Source organism: Miniopterus natalensis, chromosome 12, assembly GCF_054644295.1.
Source record: "Miniopterus natalensis isolate mMinNat1 chromosome 12, mMinNat1.hap1, whole genome shotgun sequence".
Taxonomy (NCBI): Eukaryota; Metazoa; Chordata; class Mammalia; order Chiroptera; family Miniopteridae; genus Miniopterus; species Miniopterus natalensis.
This window is the reverse complement of record NC_142092.1, coordinates 34,614,681-34,635,736: the sequence shown is the minus strand read 5'-3', so window position 1 is coordinate 34,635,736 and position 21,056 is coordinate 34,614,681. Positions and strand designations below refer to the sequence as shown.

At 36.6% G+C, this 21,056-nt stretch overlaps 1 protein-coding gene across 1 annotated transcript in view; it reads left to right on the top strand.

Moving 5' to 3' along the window:
• PTAR1 (protein prenyltransferase alpha subunit repeat containing 1) overlaps nucleotides 1-13,894 on the top strand; it is a 40,823-nt gene extending 26,929 nt beyond the window's left edge. The window contains exons 6-7 of the mRNA XM_087822697.1: nucleotides 2,857-3,161; nucleotides 4,831-13,894. Of these exons, the coding sequence (XP_087678823.1) occupies nucleotides 2,857-3,161; nucleotides 4,831-5,173 (648 nt within the window). The 3' untranslated portion in view covers nucleotides 5,174-13,894. The remainder of the gene's footprint in view (nucleotides 1-2,856; nucleotides 3,162-4,830) is intronic.
• Nucleotides 13,895-21,056: the final 7,162 nt, after the last annotated feature.

Sequence of the window (21,056 nt, the reverse complement as noted above, 5' to 3'; positions counted from 1 at the left end):
TCCTAGGCTCACATGTTGTCAGCCTGTCCTGCCCTTGGAGAGGCTGTGCTTTTCCTGTCATCACTGCTACTGTAATGTCACTCGCTGTCAGTGTAGAGTGCTAAATTTGCAAAATCCCCTTTCTGCTCTTGTAAGCCCTTGAGCACAGCTAGGAGATCATGTCCTGTTATGCTTTGTTAGAGAAAGCAATCACAAAAGTACCAGTAGCCTAGAGCAGCTTAAAAATACATATGAAATGAGCTGGTACTTTTTTTTTTTTTTACTTAGAAAATTGAGAGTGATTTTTTAAAGTGTTGTATCTTAGTATTGATGAGGTTATGAAAACAAGCATTGAAGAAATTGCTATAATCTTACTGAAGGTGAGCATGGCAGCATTTACCAGACTTTACCAGAAAAAAAAAAAAAAAGAAAAAAAAGTGTTATCTCTAATCAGCAGTTATGCTTCTAGAAATTCATCCTAAAGAAATAGTGGGAGATGCGGTATGGTGCAGCAATTAAAGGTTCCACTTGGTGGTCATACAGACTTCATTTGAATCCTGACTCAGCCACCAACTTGCTGTGTGGCTTTCTGGAGGTTTCTTAGCTTCTTTAACCTTCAGTTTCCTCATCGGGGAATAATGATAATTCCTACCACATTTGAGTGATGTGTATTAAATGGGATAATCTACATAAAGTGACTATCACAAGTGCTTGTACTACGCACTCAACTAACACTGGTTATATTAAATACGGAAGTTTAATGTATGAAAATACTGTTTAATTGTGAAAACCTAGAAACAGTCTAACCCGCCAATAATGAGGCTTTAGTTATATTACAGTTTTATCACATACTAGAATATTCTGTTGCTAGTAAAAATTGTATTTTGGAAGATTAAAGAAAAATGTTCATTATAGTTTAAGGACATAAAATAAATATGAAATGGGCTTAATATAATTTCTTAATATATTATTAGCCTTGAATGTGATTTTAAAGTGTTTAGAACAGTGATTGGCATATTGTAAGTGTTCAACAGATATTTATATACACACACAGTGCTGTTATGGATATATTTTCTTATGTTTTCTGTAATAAGCATTTCCTAGTTTTCTGTTCAAAAAAATGGTTAGAGAATAAAGAATGTTTATCAGTGCTATAAAGTGGAATTACAAGAGGTTTTAATTTTCTGTTTCAAGTTCCCTATGATTTTTGTGTGTTTAAGTGAACATATAGTTAAGTAAATTTTTAAATAGTCTCATTTTTGAGGGTAGGATGAGAGGAAAGACTCAGGGTTGACCAGAGATTATTACTCCTAGCCAATTAAAAGTTGATATGGTATGTTACCCGAGAAAGCACATAGGATCATTTCTTCAAAAACAATATACAGGTGTCCAATAAAGACATGAAAAGATGTTTAACATCATTAGCCATTAAGGAAATGCAAATCAAAACCACAGTGTGATACCATTTCACACTAACTAGGATGGGTAAAATTTAAAAGACAGACAATGGCAAGTGTTGGAGAAGATGTGGTGAAATTGAAACCCTTACACTTTGCTGGTAGGAATGTGAAATGGTGTTACCCACCGTGGAAACAGTTTGGCATTTAAACTCTGCCGTATTATAGCCTACATGTCCTGCAGCTTAATTCTTCAAAAATGTAATAACCTTAAGATTAGTTTTTGTTTTGTTTTTCCAACTAGAAGTTTATCTGGTGCTATTTTGCTCACCTTTTAAATAAAATAAACTCCTGTTTTTCATTTCTTCATGACTTACCAGAGGTAGCATCTAGAATAAATTTATGTGGCTATGAATTAACTCTTTAGGATTTAAAGGAGATGTAACTTGACCATCCTAGTGGGGGGTAACCTTATCCCTCTGTACTGGTCACTTCATTAAATTGTTCAGTCACTCAGTCAGTCATAAAATGCTTACATTTCCACTCTGATGCCAGTGGATAGAGGGACAAATAAATTTCTTAACTTGTAGAGTTTGATGGGGATGAAAAAGATGCATAGAAAATTCTGTAATATATAGGATGGCACACACAAGAAGTATGGAGGTTAGAAGAGGGAAAGGTTTTTTCTGGGGAAGAAAAGGGACTGAGAAAGGGAGAGGGATCCTGGTACAGGAGAAGGCATCCCCGGGACCCCTAAAGACCAGGTGAAGAAGCCCTCTGACAGTGTGTTGTCTGTACTGTTCACTGCTGATCTGAAAATCCTCTGATGGCACACGGTAGACCCTCAATGTACCTTTCACTGTCAGCACCCATTTGCATTTGCTACCTGTCCAACACACTGCCAAATAATTTAATTTTTCATAGATGCTGCTTTTCTGTTTATCATTCTATTTGAAATTGTTTAGTGTGCAGAATTGATAATACAAAAAAGATTTAAACAATTCACTACTGAATTTTGACTCATCTGCCTTAAAAAACTATCACTGATGTTAAATGAGTTGAGATAAATAGTAAGTAAAAATCATGAGCTCCTGAAAATTCCTGTTAGTCTTGTGTCATGTTTTTGTACTAAGCCTTTAGAATTAAGTAATGAACAAAACAGACGTGGTCTTTGCCCTCATGGCACTTACAGTGAAGAACAAATGATTACGTTGAGCCTATTATAATATAAGTTAGATAGTGTAGATGTTCATTAAATATCAAAGAAAGTTTACATCAAAGTAACCTCTGAATTTATATTTTCCCTTCAATATCATATATATATGTCTTCAATTATTTTATAAGGGAATGGGGAACAGCACTGTTTCAGACACTATACAAAATATTGGTAGAGATGGCGTTGAGAGAAATCCAAGGCATTAATGGAGAAAGAAAAACCTTTGGCAGTTTTTGTCTCACCTCTTTTTTTTCTTCTTACAAGATTCTTCTTGATGAACTATCTTCTACTAAACACTGGGCATCCATGCACGTTTCAGACCACAGTGGATTTCACTACCGCCAGTTTTTGTTAAAGTCTTTGATTAGTCAAACTGTGAAAGACAGTTCTGCATTGGAGCAAAACCCTTTGAGAAGTGAGCCAGCTCTGCTGCTTCCAAAAGACGAAGAAGCAGCAGCTTCAACAGAGGAACCAAGGATAAATATTCCCCACCTTCTAAAAGAAGAAATTGAATTCACCACTGATCTTATTGATTCCTACCCAGGACATGAGACCCTTTGGTGTCACAGGTAAGAGGAGGGAAATTCATTTCCTGCGTGAAACTGTGTGTGTCCCTGTGAGAGCTGCAGAGCTCTTCCATCCTGCTCCTGCCTGATTGGGTGAGTATGGTGATCTGCTTATGGAGCTTTCCCTGAGTGATTCGGAGGAGTTTGTGTAACCTCTCCTCCTCCTCATGATCGTCATCAATGAGAGCTTCCTCAAGTAGATGTTTGCCTACAGCTTAGGATGGTGGTATTCAACCTTGACTGTACTATAGATAATATGTTACTCCCAAACTAAAAACAAAAGTGTCTGGACTCCTTCCTTAGAGATGCGGATATTTAGTATACCTGGGATGGAGCACTGCTATCCGTTTTCTGAAAAAAACAGAAAATCCTAATAGGTAAATCGGATGCACAGCCAGACCATTCATTAGTCCCTGAGAATAGTTAAACTTCATCGTTCTTCAGACCATTTTAAGTATAATCTCTTTGACACTTTTTCTGTTTTTGTAAAGTAAAGTGTACTTCAGGAGTGTAACAGGATTTTAGGAAGTTCTGAGAGAGGTTAGCAACTTTATAACTTGAGTTCTGAGCACATTTGACAGTAAAGTGACTTCATGTTGGAATGAAGTCCAGGTATGGGAACCTCTGGTTTATTTTGGGTCATCTCCTAGTTGGAGGCATCTTCATCTTTATAAATGTAGGTTCTACCTCAGGTCGTAGGATTCTGTTTGTAGACAAAAGACTTGCCTGTGTTAGGTAGGAGATAGGAATTTTAAATGTTGTATATTTTTAAAGTTAATTGAGAGTTGCCCCCTTTTTCTAGTCTCAGTATAGTTAAAAGATGGAAGACAACCATGTGATATGTGTATGTTCCCTGTCTACTCCAGGATATGATGGGAAAATGGATAGTATTATCTTGTTAAGGGATAAAAGTTGCTAACCTAGGACCAATGTAGTTTACCTTACTTTGTACAGTAGATATGCACCCAGCTGAGTCAAATTTTTGGAGATTAGGCATATGAATCTTCATTTTTAACAAACAACGGCATGATTCTAAGGGCAGGAGACCTGCTCTCCTTAGAGGAAGAATGGGAACTGTGTCTTGCAGCATACTTTGCCCAGAGCCCAGCACGTCCCTAATGCATGTGGATTTTTAATGAGACTGTAGTGATGGATTTAGGGAAAGTTCACATGGTTTCTAGATAATACCAACTGCAGCAGATTGTTCTTATTAAAGAAAGTATTGGGTAGAGGCCATGGACTAAATAAGCCTCTAGAGGAGCTATTTAATCCCTTTGTTTCTGAATCACTTGTCTTCTGGATATCAGCAATGTTGATTTTTGGTTTTGTATTTTAATTTATAGCAGAGATTGGGCTAAAGCCTAATTTTGGTTTTGTATTATAGTTTACAGAAAATAACTTCAGGTGATGGTCATCATTCAGTCAGTGCTATTTAAAAACCTTTCTTACAAACATACCAGTAATCTGGACTTGTAAGGCTCTCCAGATACCCAGAGACGTCATCATAACTATTCCTCCTTCTCCCAGGTAACTCTGGGTTACAAACGGAGCAGTGAACTGAGTACTCTATGTTTTGAAGTTATCAACTTATTTTTTGTTTTCCTTGAAAAGCTTGACCTTGCGATGTGACCTTTCTTTCCTCTATTCCCTCCCTCCCCCTCCTTTTTCACAGGCGGCATGTTTTCTACCTTCAGCATCACTTAGATGGTAGGTTTCCTCTCAGTGTGACCCAGTTGTCATCTGCAGACAGCCCTGGGGGGACTTCAGGTGACTTGCACCGCATCCCAGCAGGCCCTCACACAGCTCAGGCAATGGAAGTGGATGGACTGAGTGACTGTAGCAAGCAGGGCTATTCCCAGGAAACAAAACGCCTGAAGCGGACCCCGGCTCCAGATTCCCTAGGCCTGGAAATGGAACATAGGTTCATCGATCAAGTGTTGTCCACCTGCCGGAATGTCGAGCAGGCCAGGTTTGCCAATGCATATAGGAAATGGCTGGATACGCTGAGTCAATGAAAGGTGGACTGTTCCTGCAGGGTTCCCCTTCTAGTGCAATATTGCTGTCCTTCCTTACTGACATCGCTGCATGAACTGTTTGCTATCATTAGCCAACCATATATTCTTCATCTTTAGGTTAAAAGTCCTGAAAAGATCTTTCATTTTATTTATTTTGTTAAGAACTGGCATTCCTTTGGGGACAAAATAATTGTGTAGTTCCCTCCTGCTAAACAGTGAGTCTTAATTTTCTTTGTGACTTCTTATCCTTAGTATTCCTGTACTTTAGCATTTCTAAAAGACGCCTGTTTCTAGGCTCCTTCTCATTTGGGTCTCCTAGTCGGTTCACACACACCTCCACCCACCTCCATGCAATTGCTGGATAGACTCATTTTTTAAATTAAAAATTTATGTTGTAGTTAAGCTGAAAAATAATACAAATGCAAAATTTCTCAATCTAATTGTTGTTTTGAAAATCAAATGGCCAGATGGATGGATATGTAAAAATACAAACCATTTCTTTCTCTAGCATGTTCTACTCAAGTTATAGACCAAAATAACCAAAGTCAGAAGTATTAGAATTTATATGAAAAACATGCTTCCAATGTAATCCATTTTTAAAATGGTTATTTTAAAAATAATAATAATTTTAAGTGTTTATGTAATTGCAGTACTGGAAAATTATTTTTATTACTAGTTTTGATAGATTGTTTTTACCTCAAATTTGGTATATGCAAAAAACATTCAAGTCAGCGCTTATAAAAATCAATTTTTTTTAAAAACCTGGAATGCCATTTTTAGTTATTACTACTTATTTCCCTTCCAATTCACCATAAAAAATGGGAGAAATATGCATAGGAATGTATCCATAAAAATCTTGTTTTTAAAAATTTAAGTTATTGAGGATACACTGGAACAACTACAAAATTTTTATGAAGTGATCATTAAAGTTTACTGGCAAAAGCCAGGGAGACAGAATAATTTTGAAGGTTAATTCTTCAGTCTTTATTTTAAAAAATAAAACAATTAAAAAACTTTGATACTAAACTTATCAGGGATGAGGTACCAAAGTATCCACCTTATAGCTATATCCTATCTTTTCAACAACAAGGGCTGGGTTTTTCACGTTGGTGAGGCAGGGGTGGGGAAAGGGCCAGGTACTATCTGTTTTCTATTATATTTCCCCTTCCATAAATGGCCTGCCTTTCTTATTTCCTCATACCTTTCTCTTTATTTTCCAAATCTTTCCATATTTTTTGTCACTTTTACCTTTGTCTGTTTTTCCTTACCTGTCTTATTTCAGGGACGTACTCTGAAGATATTCTCCCTATTTCCAGTGAATTCCATACTCCATTAAACACACACGCACACACACATGAAATATGAGTATGAACTGCTGACTGCTCTTCTAAAAGTTCCCCTAATGATGGAAGCGTTTTTTGCCCTATGTGTATAAAGAATGTAAGTAATAGTGGCAGAAACAAGTGTGACCGCCATGCTTTGCCTGCTCCCCTTTTTACATGCTAGGTCACCATGGTGTGAAGAGACAGATGTAGGGAAAGGCAGACCACTTCTGTCTCACCATTATGGAAACCCTGGACTTGAATGAGGAGCATTGCCATAAGGGGAGAGAATAGGTCCTTTACTTGTGCATCATGCAAAATGTTGAGACTTAAGAACACCAGAAAAAGTGTCCAGCCTGTCTCTAGACAGAAGCTGCTCTTATCTCTTGGGGCAAAATTACCCTTTTGTAGCTTTTACAGTATTTTAGCGAGAAAATAATTGCCATTATGAACATAATTCCATGGCCCTTTGTGTACAAGGCATATTTTGAATCAGATACCTCAAGGTCTACCTAGACCTCTGGATAAAACCATTAGTTTGTGATCTTCAGCACCTGCTGGGGTTGGGGAAATTACACAGAGATGACACGCAGGAGATTCAGCCCATTCCACTAATACATGCTGCCAAATTCTGGCCTCACTCAGTATTACCTTTTTTCTAAGCATCATTTTAAGTATCCCAGGTAATAGGGCTTCTTAAATGCTTTGATGTTAGAGTGTTCAGGACATGAATGTAGACTAAACCCTGTGAAACAGCAGCTGCATTTTATCATGCTCCACATTTTTTATACCTTCCACAGAGTACCTTGCTCATCTTGGTAATTGTCTTCTTCTGTTCCGAGGCTCTTACCCTGCCCCTTTCTGAAGCCATGCAGTACTTTAATATCTTGGTCTCTCGTCTTCCTAATACAGTTTTAAGTCCTGAGTGAAAGTACAAACATCCAAAGGGTACTGTTTGTATGAGACTTTCCTGTGCTACTTTATTTCTAAAAAATTTATTTTTTAAGTGTTCATTCACAGAAAAGTCTATTATTGCCCTATATGGTTGTATTTTTTTCCTGAATGGTTGACGTCTAAACTTACTACCTGTAGCATGCTGATGTCTCTGACTGAATGAGTTCATTCAGTGGAAAGGATGTGTCTATTTTCAGGGACTTGTTAGTCTTCACTTACTTTGTTATGAATATGTTGTTGTTAAAAGGTGGTTTAGGTTGACACACATTTCATCAGACTTCCACTGGAAGATTAGGAAGCCGTAGTACATCCTGTGGATCATGCATACTACTGACATGCAAAAAGCAATAAGATTGTCAATATCTTCACCACCACCACCCCACACACACCTTTTTTTCAGTATACATATTTTGGTAATATGGTGTTCCCAGATTCTACTTCCGCATTGTGAAGATTTGTTAAATATTTATTAAATTAATGAATGATTAACTGAAGATGGGAAAGATTGATCATGAGTAACAGAGTGAGTTATGATTGAGAAATTGATGGATTAGAGCAGTGGATTGAGAATGAATGATGTATTCTAGCTTCATGATACCTCAGTGGAGCTATTGCATATCAGATAAGTTAGTTTACATTTTTTTTTTTTTTCTCATATAACTGCCTGGTTTAAGCTTGTTAAATCCCATCCAAGAAGTACAGTTCTGTAATTATCAATTAACCGTACTTTAATATACACTCAAAAGTCATAGAACTAATGAAGCCTGCTGGCATTAAGAACACTATTTTCTGTTCTGATCATCTTACCAACACAGCCAGAGCCACTTAGGGGCATCTGAAGAAATTCTTTGATTTTAGAGACTTGTCGATCTGTACCTGTGAATGGATAGTCGTTTTGTACTTCTCCTTTCCCCTCCCAAACTTGAACTGTGGATCTTTTAGATATTTCTTAAACCTGTGTTAGTCATTTTTCAAATTTAAGGATTTGATACTTAGTGTTCCCTTTTTCTTTTCTAGGTTTTTGCATTTTATTACCTTTTTGGAAACTCTGGGCGCAGACTCTCAGTTATATTTCTTATTCCTATGGTACGATTCTAATTAAATTAAAAGCTTCATTATTAATAAGAATAAATGTGTACAGATTGTCACTAAAAGCCACTTAAATCTTCAGATAAGGGTCTAGGTAACAAGATGTGGAAACAAAAGTTCCTGGATTTTTATGTGGCATTTTGTAGGAAAGCATATTATGGTGGTAGACTTTTTGTCATTTAGATATATTCAGGTCATACCAATTCATGCTTGTTGATACATGTGTGTGTGTCTGTGTGTGTAAATAGAACTTTTAATATTGTTGAGAACAAATTATAAGTCTCTTAATTTTATACAGCACAGGTGGAATCTGACATGGGCTAAATACAGTTTGGGAGTGCAACTACCACTTGTACAATAATCTGTCTCAACCCTAGTTCCCTGAATTACAGAAGATGTTAAAGATTCAGTTATCAAAGGAAGCAACATATAACCTTTTTTTGCATGAAGCTTTTGTAAGCTTACAGTTATTTTGTTACTGGAAAATTATATTTAAAAATTTAAAGTATGCTAGAAAATTTGAACAGCATTGTAACAACTGAACCTTTTGTCTTCTGAATAAATTTCTCAAATAGAAGTGTTTCGAGTGCTAGCACTTTCCTTAGTGCTGCTGCCTGGCGTGCTTGGGCGCACTCTGTAACATGCTCCTGTTCAGGGAGGTGCACTGAGGCACAGGCAATCTTAGGCAGAGTTGGTGTGGTGAAGGCAGTAAGTGGGGAAGATCAACCCTGAGGATGCTACTTAATATCCCACAGTGTCTTTTAAAAAATAACTGTACAATACTGTGTTCATTCGAGTGCCTTTCTTGCCTTTTTGGGGGAGCAGGATTTAAGTCTAATGTGTAGGTAGACAGCAGAGGACAGAAGTTTCACCAAACAGCTGATTGTGTCTCATTTGTTCCAGTTGCCAGGCATGGCTTCCCTGGAGTGTTTTATCCTTTAACGAGACCCCGATACGAGCAGGTGGGGTGTTCTGCTTTGCACATCATTAGTGACCACGTCTGAGCACCCTACCAAGAAGCATTGGTTCTTTGGGGGGTTGGAGGCATCCCATTTAAAGGACGAGTGTGCATAATTAATCGTCAGCCTGAAACCAGTGCAGCCTGTGTTCAAAGGGAAACGGACTCTGCCCTAAGAGAAATGCCCTACGGCTGCCTAAATGAAGCCTTTGCCTCACTTTAAGGATTTAAGAATTCCCTCCCGAATGCAGGCCTCCGTAAGATAGGTGGAAAGGAAAATAAATGGGAACTTTATCCTTTCAGGTACTGGAGGAAAATAAGTAAATACTGAGATGAAATTTAAATGTGGCATTTTATGTACTTGGGTATGGAAAGGAGAGGGATGGGAATTCCATATTTCAAGATAGCAAATAAATTTTTATTGTAATTTCATAAAAATGGATAGCTAAGGATTCCCAAGTGCTGTTCAGAGGACTGTTGAATAATCTATTCCAATAATGTATGCCATGTTCGTAGTTGAGACAGAAAACCATTGCGTCAGTTGTGGATCGGGGGGGGAAGCCTTAGGCTCCCAACTTTGACTTGTGTGTTCTCATCAGGCCCTGTTAACAGTGTAAAACCAAACTCTTTCCTAAGGGGCAAAAACAAACAAACAGGGAGCAGTAGCTTAGTCTGCTCATGACACCTTGTGCTTCCAAGAATGTTAGCTATATATATATAGTTTGTGCTTTGGGGCAATAATATGGTTCACAGAACTAACCCTGGTGTTTCTTTAATTAGTCTGTTACTATTCCTCAGGGTGTAGATGTAGTAAATTTAGGACAAAATTTTATATTCAGTGGCAAAAAAAGAAAAGGCAAAAATATACTAAATATATTACTAGTTCTTAAAATTTTAGTGTAGATAGTATTTTTTACAAACCACCACCAGTGCAGTGGCACGTAGATGCTGGGTGACTGCCTCGCTCATCGTGCGGCTTCAGGCCCTGTGGCTCTCTCACGAATGTTCTCTCCACGTGTCTTCTCTGGAAACAGTTTCTGCATTCTATTATTTTTCATGTTTGGCAGAGGTGGGGGTGTTTCAGTTGACAATCTCAGTTTTCAGAACTATTGAGGAAAATGATTACTGTTTTCAAACTGACAACTGTTTTACTTCTTAAAACTTCAGTTTCCCTGAACGAGTGTTTTGTGTGCAGCCCCTGTACGTGTTCAGTACGTTGCATAGTGCTTTGCGCCTTGTAGGAATTCAACAGGTCAGACTTATTAAAGGCTAGGAAATTGAAACCAGCTTATCTGTCTTCTCACCATTGTCCATATTCTTAGTTTAAGGAGAAATTAAGTGCATAAGATACATAATCAGGTTCAAGCATACAAGGCAAAGATTGTAAGTGAAATTTAGATACTTTTAAATCATGTGTATGTGTGTATACATATATATGTATATACATTTAAATGGATTTGCAACTTGAATTTATATTGTGGTTTTAAAAAGAATTTTACCTGGTGATTTTTATTTTCATATTTGCTTAAAGTGCTCCTATTTAAAGGCTTTTTTTTATTAGACCAACTCCCTCAAGCAAAGTTGGAACCCTAACACAAGTGCCCATTTGTCTGAATCAATCAGATATTTGTGTGAACTCTATTAAGTCTTCCATTGGTCACGAACCATGGTATTCTGGCTTTTCTTCCATCTCTTTAGGGAATTGGCCTTAATTTTATGTATGGCAGTCACTTTCCTCAAAGTACTATGCAGCATACTTCACATGTTTGTTTATCTTTATAAAGTGATCAATAATAACTCTGAGGTTTTTTATGTCACAGGGATGTACAGTTTTACATGTCCAGATGTTGTCTCCGACAGCATTCTGTTAAAAGTGCTCATACATTATCCTCCCTCACAGATATCATCTTGCATTTGGAGCAGGTATTTTTTTCTTATTGATTAAATAATGAGAGCAGACGAAATGCAGTCGTAGTAGGTGCTCAGTGAATAGTCATTTATTGATATAACATCAAAATAACTGAGCTTTCAGTAAGGAGACTTGTCATCTTGCACTGAGTATATTTTTAGAGTAAGAGATGTTTGAAATTAAAGTTACATCATTTGACATGAATTTTCAGGCATATTTAGGTTGGTGTTAGTAACATGTAATAAAAATATTGTCCATGTAGAACATGGTCTGAAGATAGGGGATGTGAAAAGTTTAAGTAGTGTCTTTTTGTGCAAGGCACGTTAATAAATGTAAGTGTCTTAGCCGGCTGCTGAACTCGAGAGAGAACTGTAGTCTTCTGCAGTCAGTGTCTATGTTGGTATGTCTGGTATTACCTGGTTTAGATTCTGCTTATTTCTCTCTAAATGTTGGTTGCTTTCCAGTATCCTTAAAAATGGTAATGGTAAAATATGAAGTTACTACTGCTTTTCTCAGAACATCTTTAAAATAAGGGAGATATTTTTATGAATGATGGAGTAGTTTTAGAATCTGCTAATGTGTGGCTTTCAGAGCATTTTTGGAATGCTCTGGAATTCCAGTGGAAATTGGAAATAGATTTAAACAATTAAACATTCCACCCTGAGCTGCGAGGAGCAGTGCGTAGCAGTTGTACTCAGGCACTGGCTCCTGGCGAGGTTCCTGGTGCGTGACGTGAGGCGGGCTCCTGACGGGTGCCCACTCAGTATTGTGCTGGCGTGTGGTTCCCAGGAGAATGGTGCAATGTGCACTGGGTTAACTTGTCTTTGAGTTGGACAAAAAAAGGGGAGGTATTATAAGTATGCCAAATATTTATACACTCAGTTGTAAAAACTAAGAAAGAGAAGGAAAAAGGGGGGAAGAAAATGATGAAAGGTCAATGATTTTTTTCAGTAGCTTCTAAATTTTTTTTTAAATACCAACCTCTTGGACACTAGGCAGTTGCTTTAATGCTGCGAGACTCCAAGAGGTAGTTCTCAGATACTATATTCTGCTATTAGAATTCACCGTGCATGGTGATTTTACATTGCTTGAAGATTTTTCCCAAAAATGGAGTATTTAAGTTACAGTCACTATTGTTTTAAGATTCTCTCACAGGTGATGGGTAAATGGACAAGTTACATATAGGATCTGTGGTACAAGGTCGGATCCTGGGCATTACGGATACATTTGGCTGACTTATTTTACTGAAGTTACTGATTGTCTTCCCTCTGATTGTACTGCTGGTTAAGAAAAGCTCTTTTCTCCCCCAAACCAGTCTGCATTGAGTTTCCTTTAGCTCTCACTATATAATAATTGACATTTTTTAAGGGTTAAATACTTTATGAATTCTTTCTAAAACACTTAAACTGTGTGCCTTGCAGAAGGGTAAAGGAGCTTCGGCAGCGAGGTGCGTGCAGAGGGTGCTTCTGGTGTTCTGGGGGGCAGTGTTCCACAGGCCTCGGGCCTGACGCCAGTTCTAGGCTGTCAGGGTTAGAGATGGCCTACGTCAGCTCCGTCCAGGAGAAATAAATGTGAGCCACATCTGTAATTTTTAATTTTCTTGTAGCTCCATTTTTAAAAAAAGATGAAATTATCTTTAATAATATATTTTATTTAATCCAATATATTAAAAATATGTCAGTATGTAATCAATATACAAAATTATTGAGATACTTTTTTTTTTTCCTTCTAAATTCAGTGCGTACTTTGTACTCAGCGCATCACAATTCTAACTCACTACATTTCAAGTGCTCAACTAGCCACGGGTGGCTAAGGGCTACTGTATTGGACAGTACAGACTCATAGGGTACAACGTATGACTTTATTTTAAACTGGGAGATGGTGGGGTAGGCATGAAATGATGGTACTTTAAAAATTATTTAGTATACTTAGAAAAGTATCTAATAGAATTATCCACTCGTTTTCCTTCACCTTCATCTTCATTTTAAATTTGCTCTAAAAGTAGGCTTAACCTGTTTCAGTTGGCCAAGCATTACATAGGAGGGAGAAATTCCATGCCATGTGAAATACCATGATATGCTAATTGTAACAACACATTATCAGCAACACAGTTTTCAATGTGTTCACTTAATTCTGTCCTATTGCTTCAAAATAATAGCTTAAATTGCATGTTAATTGTATATCTGTACCTATTTTGTTTTTATATTATTCTTACAATACAATAATGTGTATTAACAAACAGCCCTAGGAGTCTGATCTTCCTATGCAGCTGTCTTCCAGTACCTACTGGTACACTTACTAAGTTGTGATAAATGGCAGAAAAGTAGAATGAACCCCTTTTTTTTTTCTATTAGATTTGTTTTTATCATGTGACCATGTACCGAGCCAGCTATAAATTATTGTATTTCTGTAGAATATGGAAAATAGTGTTTATGTCTTATCTTTGCTAAATGTTTGCAATTTCTAAGTAAACTTCTCATCTCCTGAAATGAGTGTTGTGATTTTATTGTTACTTGCAGTGTTGGTTTAAACTCAATCCACAGTCTGCCAGCCTGTCCTGTTTAACTGCAGTGATGGTAATAGTGTGGTAGAGGTCTGACCTGGTGTTTTAAGTGACCAATGATTTGATTACCTACATTTGTAGGAAGAATAAAAAAAGTCACTTGTGGTCTTGGACATAAGTGGCAAAAGCAAATTAGAGAATTGTGACAGTTTTTAGAGTGCATTAACAATGACTAATTGAAATGAAAGTCACTATGACTAGATATGCTTTTTCCATATTTCAAGTGAAGTTATCTAGCAGGGAATGAGTCATTTATTTCAGTGTTGTGCCCCACGTAGTCTTAATCTTGAGTCTCATTTCTATATGTAATAAGCCAGATAGATATACAGCATTCAGGGTAACTTAAGTGGTAGAGTACATAAAGAGACTGAAAAGTATTTGATAAAGTGGACACTTTACTCAGACTTTAAATATTTTAAAAGGATGTTTTGTGGGAAAGGCCTTTTATAACTTTGTCCCAGGACTGTTTAGGATTATATTGCAAATAATACACTACTATTATCTATATCTATTTTTGGCAGGAAACAGGATATAGGATTTATTTTGCATCATGTCAAAGTACCACAAACAATGTTTAAAACCACTGTATTGTTTTTGCTTTGATATGAGAGGGAGGGGAACTAGTTTACTGAAGACAGTCTTGATAATAAGCAGATTATGTAAGAAGTTTGGCTATAATTAATATTAGCCAAAGCTTTTTTAGGAAATGGGATGCTTTTTGAAATGAAAGATTAACAATAGTAATAGAGGCAGGATGATGCACTGGCCAGTTACATTTTTAAAACTTGATAAACCTTTCATTTGCCTACACTTGGCAGTACTCCTGTCCTCATGTTGGACGCTCACATTTTTACTTTCGGTGCTCAGGATTTTTTTAAGGTGAAGAAGTGGTGTTTTTGTTTTTAATGGTATGGCTAGATTAAGCATCAACTTTATTTAAAATAAGTTACAGTATGCTCTTTTCTGGTGAAAAGTGCAGTACCATTATATGTCCTGTGTTAAACTAGAAATTGAAAATAGAAGCAGTAATGTATATAGTATTATTTCTTTCATGGATTCTTAGAGCAACCCTAGCTGCCAGGAAGATTCCCATACCACTCCTTAATTATATGAACAACAGACAAATAATACTTTTGAATTTACACTTTTAGTATCAGAATCCTCTAATGATATAAGAATCTTTTGTATTACGTGTTGCCTAAAAAAGAAATTGGTTTATAATCCATATTTAATGGTTCCAATAAAGTTTTTCAACAGACTAAAAAAATTTTTTTGTATTAGATTCGTCATACACCTCTCACAGTAACTGCAGTCCGCTTTCTGTGTAGGGGAGCTAGCTGTGGGCTGGAATGGCCCTCCATCATTTTTTTATAGTCTCATATTTCTTGAGTTGCCAGTGATCTCCCTAGACACGCTGTTCTCTCAACAGCGTGTCTAGGGAGTAAATAAACAGGATTGGTAAAGCATCAATCACCCCATTTGTTTTATTTTCGAAGAAATTTTATAGTCCTACCATCTACTAAGGTTCCCTGGAGCAAAACTAATCACCAGTTCTCTTTTGTCTATAAGTGGGGACACACCTAACGTGTGTGTCATACGTGTGTCAATGTTAGTTATACCATGTGAAGAAATTTTTTAATTAAAGCAGTTTGTGTAGCATTCATTGGAGTAAAAATAAAATAATTTGAATGCACAATAATAAGAGATTTGGTAAATTGGAATTTTCCTACAGTGGTATATACTATGAAGTCATAAAAACAATATATAAGTACGTGAAAAAAGCAAATTATGTTTTTTTAAAGCAAGCTATAGAGGATTATGTAAAGTACGATTCTAATTTAAAAATTTTAAATTCCCATTTCCAACATGGCAGAACCAACACTCCTACTGAACAAAACTCAAAATGTTGGAAAAAATACTGAATATTCAAAGTTTCTACTGAAACTGCAGAACACCAATAGAAAAAGTCTTAAAAGTAACTGAAGATAAAAGACTTTAAACTGATAGCTGACTTCTTGTCAGCAACATTGAAAATTAGAAGACAGTGGAAACGATAAATTTAATGTGCTAGAATTATGTAACTGCCATTTTAGGATTCTAAATACAGAGAGTTTCTTTGAGGAGTAAGGGTAAAATAAACATATGATTTTGTTCATGTAAAGTTTTAAAGATAGATGGTAAAATCTGTGAAGAAAGCAAGAAAATTAGTATTGCAAGGGTCAGGATAGAGGCTGCATCTCGTTGAGGAAGGTGGAACCATGATCAAGGATGGGAACAAGATGGGGAACTTCTGGGATGCTGGCAGGGTTCTGTTTCTTTCCTTTTTTTTTTTTAATATATCTTTATTGATTTCAGGGACAGGAAGGGAGAGGGAGAGAGAGAGACATCAGTGATGAGAGAGTCATTGATCAGCTGCCTCCTGCACGCCCCCCACTGGGGATCGAGCCCACAACCCGGGCATGTTCCCTGACCGGGAATCGAACCCCGATCGCCTGGATCCCAGGTCGATGCTCAACCGTTGAGCCACGCCGACTGAGCAGGGTTCTGTTTCTTGAGCTGAGCCACGGTACTTGTTTTACTTATATATTTTATGCATTTATCTCGTTGTTATATTCACAACAAAAGAACATTTTATAAAATTAGGGTATAAAGTTATTTTTAAATTAAGTTACCATACTTATGGACTAGACAGCATATAAAACACTTCTCCCAAGTTGATAGATTCAACACAAGATTTCAGTGAAATTGATAAACTAAAATTTATGTGAAAGTGAAAAGAATTTAACCAAAACAATCTTGAGAGTTGACTCTCAGTAAAGGCATAGTAATCAAGATTGGTTTGGCATAAGAATAGACAAATCAGTGGGATGCAATAGGCTTTAAAACAGCTGTTTTAAATATGTTCAGAGAGCTAAGAACCATGTTTAAAGAACTAAGAGAAAATGAGAACCGGGTCACCAAGTAGAGGATATCAAGAGATACTTTAAAAGGAATGAAATAGAGATTCTGGAAAGTCGTATTGAATAAATTATACAGTTATTGTACTAAAAACATGCAATCTAGCAATTAAGCTCCTTGGTATTTGCCCAAAGGATTAAAAAAGTTACGTAAATACAAAAACCTGCACATAGATTTTTATAGCAGTTTTATATCACAACTGCCAAAACTTGGAAGCAATCAAAATGCCCTTCAGTAGGTGAACAGGTAAGTAAACGGTGGTATATATGGACAATGGAATATTTGCACTAAAAAGAAATGAGCTATCAAGCCATGAAAAGGCATGAAGAAGGAACCTAAATGCACATTGCTATTTAAAAGAGGCCAATATGAAAAGGCCATGTACTATATAGCCTTTCAACTGTATGTCCTTCTAGAAAAGGCAAAACTATGAAGATAGTGAAAAGATCAGGGCTGCCCGGCTGGCGTGGCTCAGCGGTTGAGCATCGCCCTAGGATCCAGGAGATGGAGGTTCGATTCCCGGTCAGGGCACATGCCCAGGTTGCGGGCCCGATCCCCAGCGGGGTGTGTATGGGAGGCAGCCGATCAATGACTCTCATCACTGATGTTTCTATCTCTCCCCCTCCCCCTTCTCTCTGAAATCAATAAAAAGTATATTAAATAATAATAAAAGATCAGGGCTTAGGAAGGACAGAGGGACGAGTAGCCAGAGCACAAGGGATTTTTAGAGCAGTGAAACTGTATGATACGATAATGGTAGATACTACATTTGTCAAAACCCTCAGAATGAACACCCGCCAAGAGAGACTCACTATAGACTGTGTGGTTATGATGCGTTAGTGTAGGTTCACCAGTTGTAACGGAGGCGCCACTGTTGGGGGATGTTGATAATAGGAAAGGCTATACATGTGTGGGGGCTGGGAAATCCCTGAATGTTTTAAAGGTGATTTTTTAGAAAAGTACATATGTTTCTGGATTATATTTGGATATTAAATATTTATTTATTCCTGTTTCTTAAAAAAGACATGGTCCAACTACATATTATTACAAGAGACACACTTTAGACTCAAAGACAGGTATAAAAATAAATTGAAAGTGAAAGGATAGAGGAAGATGTACCAGGCAAACCATAACCAAGGCAGCAGCAGTGGCCATGCTAATACCAGACATCTCAAGACAGACTTTGATACTAGGGACAAGGATATTTTTTAGTTATAAAAGGTTCAATCCCTCAAGACAATTTATCAGTTATAAACATACATGCACTTAAGTACAGCCCCAAAATATATGAAGCAAAACTGGCAGAATCGAAGAATACATGATTTCACAATAGTAGTTTGAGACCGTAATACCCCACTTTTCATTATAGATAGAACAACTGGACAGAATATCAGCAAGGAAACAGAGGACTTTAGCCACAGTATAAACCGCCCACACCTAACAAACGTCTGTAGAACACTCCACCCAACAACAGCAAAATACACATTCCTCTCAAGCGCACATGGGACGTTCTCCAGAAGAGACCATATGGTGTACCAGGAAACAAACCTCAATAGATTTACAAGGTTCAAATCATGAAAAATGTGTTCTCTGACCACCATGGAATGATTTAGAGATCAGGAACAGGAGGAAATTTGGAAAGTCTCAAGTATGTGGAAATTAACACACCTAAGTAATAAGCAGGTTAAAGACAAAACTATGAGGGAAAATAATAAACAGTGAAACACAGAAAACAGAAACAACATACTATAATTTATGGGCTGCATCAAAAACAGTGCTCAGAGGGAAATTTATAGCTGTGAGTGCCTACGTTTAAGAAGGAGACAGATGTGGAATCAACAGCCTAACCTTCCACCTGACTACATCATCAGAAAAAAAAGAGTAAATTAAAATCAAAGCAAGCAGGAGACACAAAATAAAATTATAGTGGAAAGAGAGAAAAGAAAACAATAGCAATGAGAAAAAAAACCACAATGAAAAAGGTGTTTCTTTGGAAAGATAAAAGACAACTGAAAAATCTTTAACTTTGACTGACCATGAAAAAAAGACAGTCTCAGTAATGAGAGAGGGGACATTACTACCAACCTTATGGAAATAAAAAGGATTATAAGAAATACTATCAAAAACAGATAACCTAGATGAAATGGACAGATTCTTTAAAGGACACACACACTACCGAAACTGACTCAAGAAATAGAAAATCTAAATAGACATATAACAGATTGGGTGAGTAATCAAAGACTTTCCCACAAAGAAAAGCCAAGATGATGTCGCTGGTGAATTTTACCAAATGTTTAATAAAGAATCCTTCACAAAATACTCCAAAAAATAGAAGAGAGAGTACTTCCTAATTCATCCTAAAAGGCCAGTATTACTAGTACCAAAACCAGACATTCACACATCTCATGAAAAGAAAATCAGACCAATATCCCGTATGACTAGAGACCCAAAAATACTCTACGAAACGTAAGCAACCCAAATCTAGCAGTATATAAAAAGGGTTATACACCATGACCAAGGAGGATTTTTTCCTTGGAATGAAAGGTGGGTTCAACACACAAAAATCAATCTGTGTAATACGTCATGTGAATATAATCAATGGGGGGGAAGGACACAATCATCCCAATAGATGCAGAAAAATCATGTGACAAAACCCCAAACCCTTTTTTGATTAAAACAAAACAAAACACCTAGGACTAGAAGGAAACTTTCTTAAGCTGATGAAGGTCATCTATGAAAAATACACAGCTAACATCACAATGATGAAAGACTGAAACCTTTCTCCGTGAGGTCAGGAACAAGAAATGACGTCCCTTCTTGCCACATGTATTCAACATTATACTAGAATGTCAAGCCAGAGAAATTAGGCAAGAAACGGAAAAGGCACCCAAATTGGAAAGGGAAAAATTAAACTACCACTCTTCACAGATGAGAAGATATTGCATGAAGAAAATCCCAAGGACCCACTTAAAAAAACTGTTAAAACTAAAAAATGATTCAGTAAGTTTGCAGGATGCAAATCAATTGTATTTTTTACTTGCAATGAAAATACAAAAGTGAAATTAGGGAAACTTTCATTTACAGTAGCATTGAAGAATAAATTTTAACAAGTACAAAGCATATGCTCTGAAAATTATAAAACTGTTGAAATAAAAAGAAAATCTAAATTAATGGAAAGCCATCTTATGTTCATGGATCAAAACACTTAGCATTATTAAGATGACAATACTCTCCAAACTGATCTACGTATTCAACATAATCCCTATCAGAATCCCATCTGACTTCGTTTTAGAAATTGACAAGCTGATTATAAAATTTATGTGGAATTGCAAGGGACCAAAAATAGCTAATACAGTCCTACAAAAGAAGATCAAAGTAGGAGGACTCACAGTTCCCAATTTCAAAAATTACTCCAAAGCTATAGTAATCAAGACAGTGTGATACTGACATAAGGTTCGATATAGAAATCAGTGGGATAGAACTGAAAGTCCAGGGAGGGGGGAGGAAGTACATGTGTGGTCAATTGTTTTTTGACAAGGGTGCCATAACCATTCAGTGGGAGAAAAACAGTTTTTTCAACAAATAATTTTGGGACAAATGAACATCAACGTGCATGCAAAAGAATTAATTTGGATTCCTACCTCACACCATACACAAAAATTAACACAAAAAGGATTAAAGACCTAAATGTAAGAGTTAAGACTACAAAACTTTCAGAAGAAAACATAGGCGTAATTCTTTGTGGCCTTTTATTGGGCAAATTTTTTTTAGTTGTGACATCAAAAGCACAAGTAGCAAAAGAAAAAAATAGATAAATTGAACTTCTAAATTAACAACTTTTGTACTTCAAAGGACATTCAAGAAAGTGAAAAGAAAAGCCACAGAACAGGAAAGAATATTTACTAATAATGTATCTGATAGATTAGTCTGCAGAATATATTTTAAAAAGCCCTTACAACTCAACAATAAAAAGCAAATGATCCAGTTAAGCAAAGGATTTGAACATTTCTTCATCAAGAATACAAATGTCCAGTAAGCACACGAAAAGATACTTAATATGATTAGTCATTAGAAAATGCAAATCAAAGCCACATTGAGATACAACTTCATATTTACATGGATGGCTATAA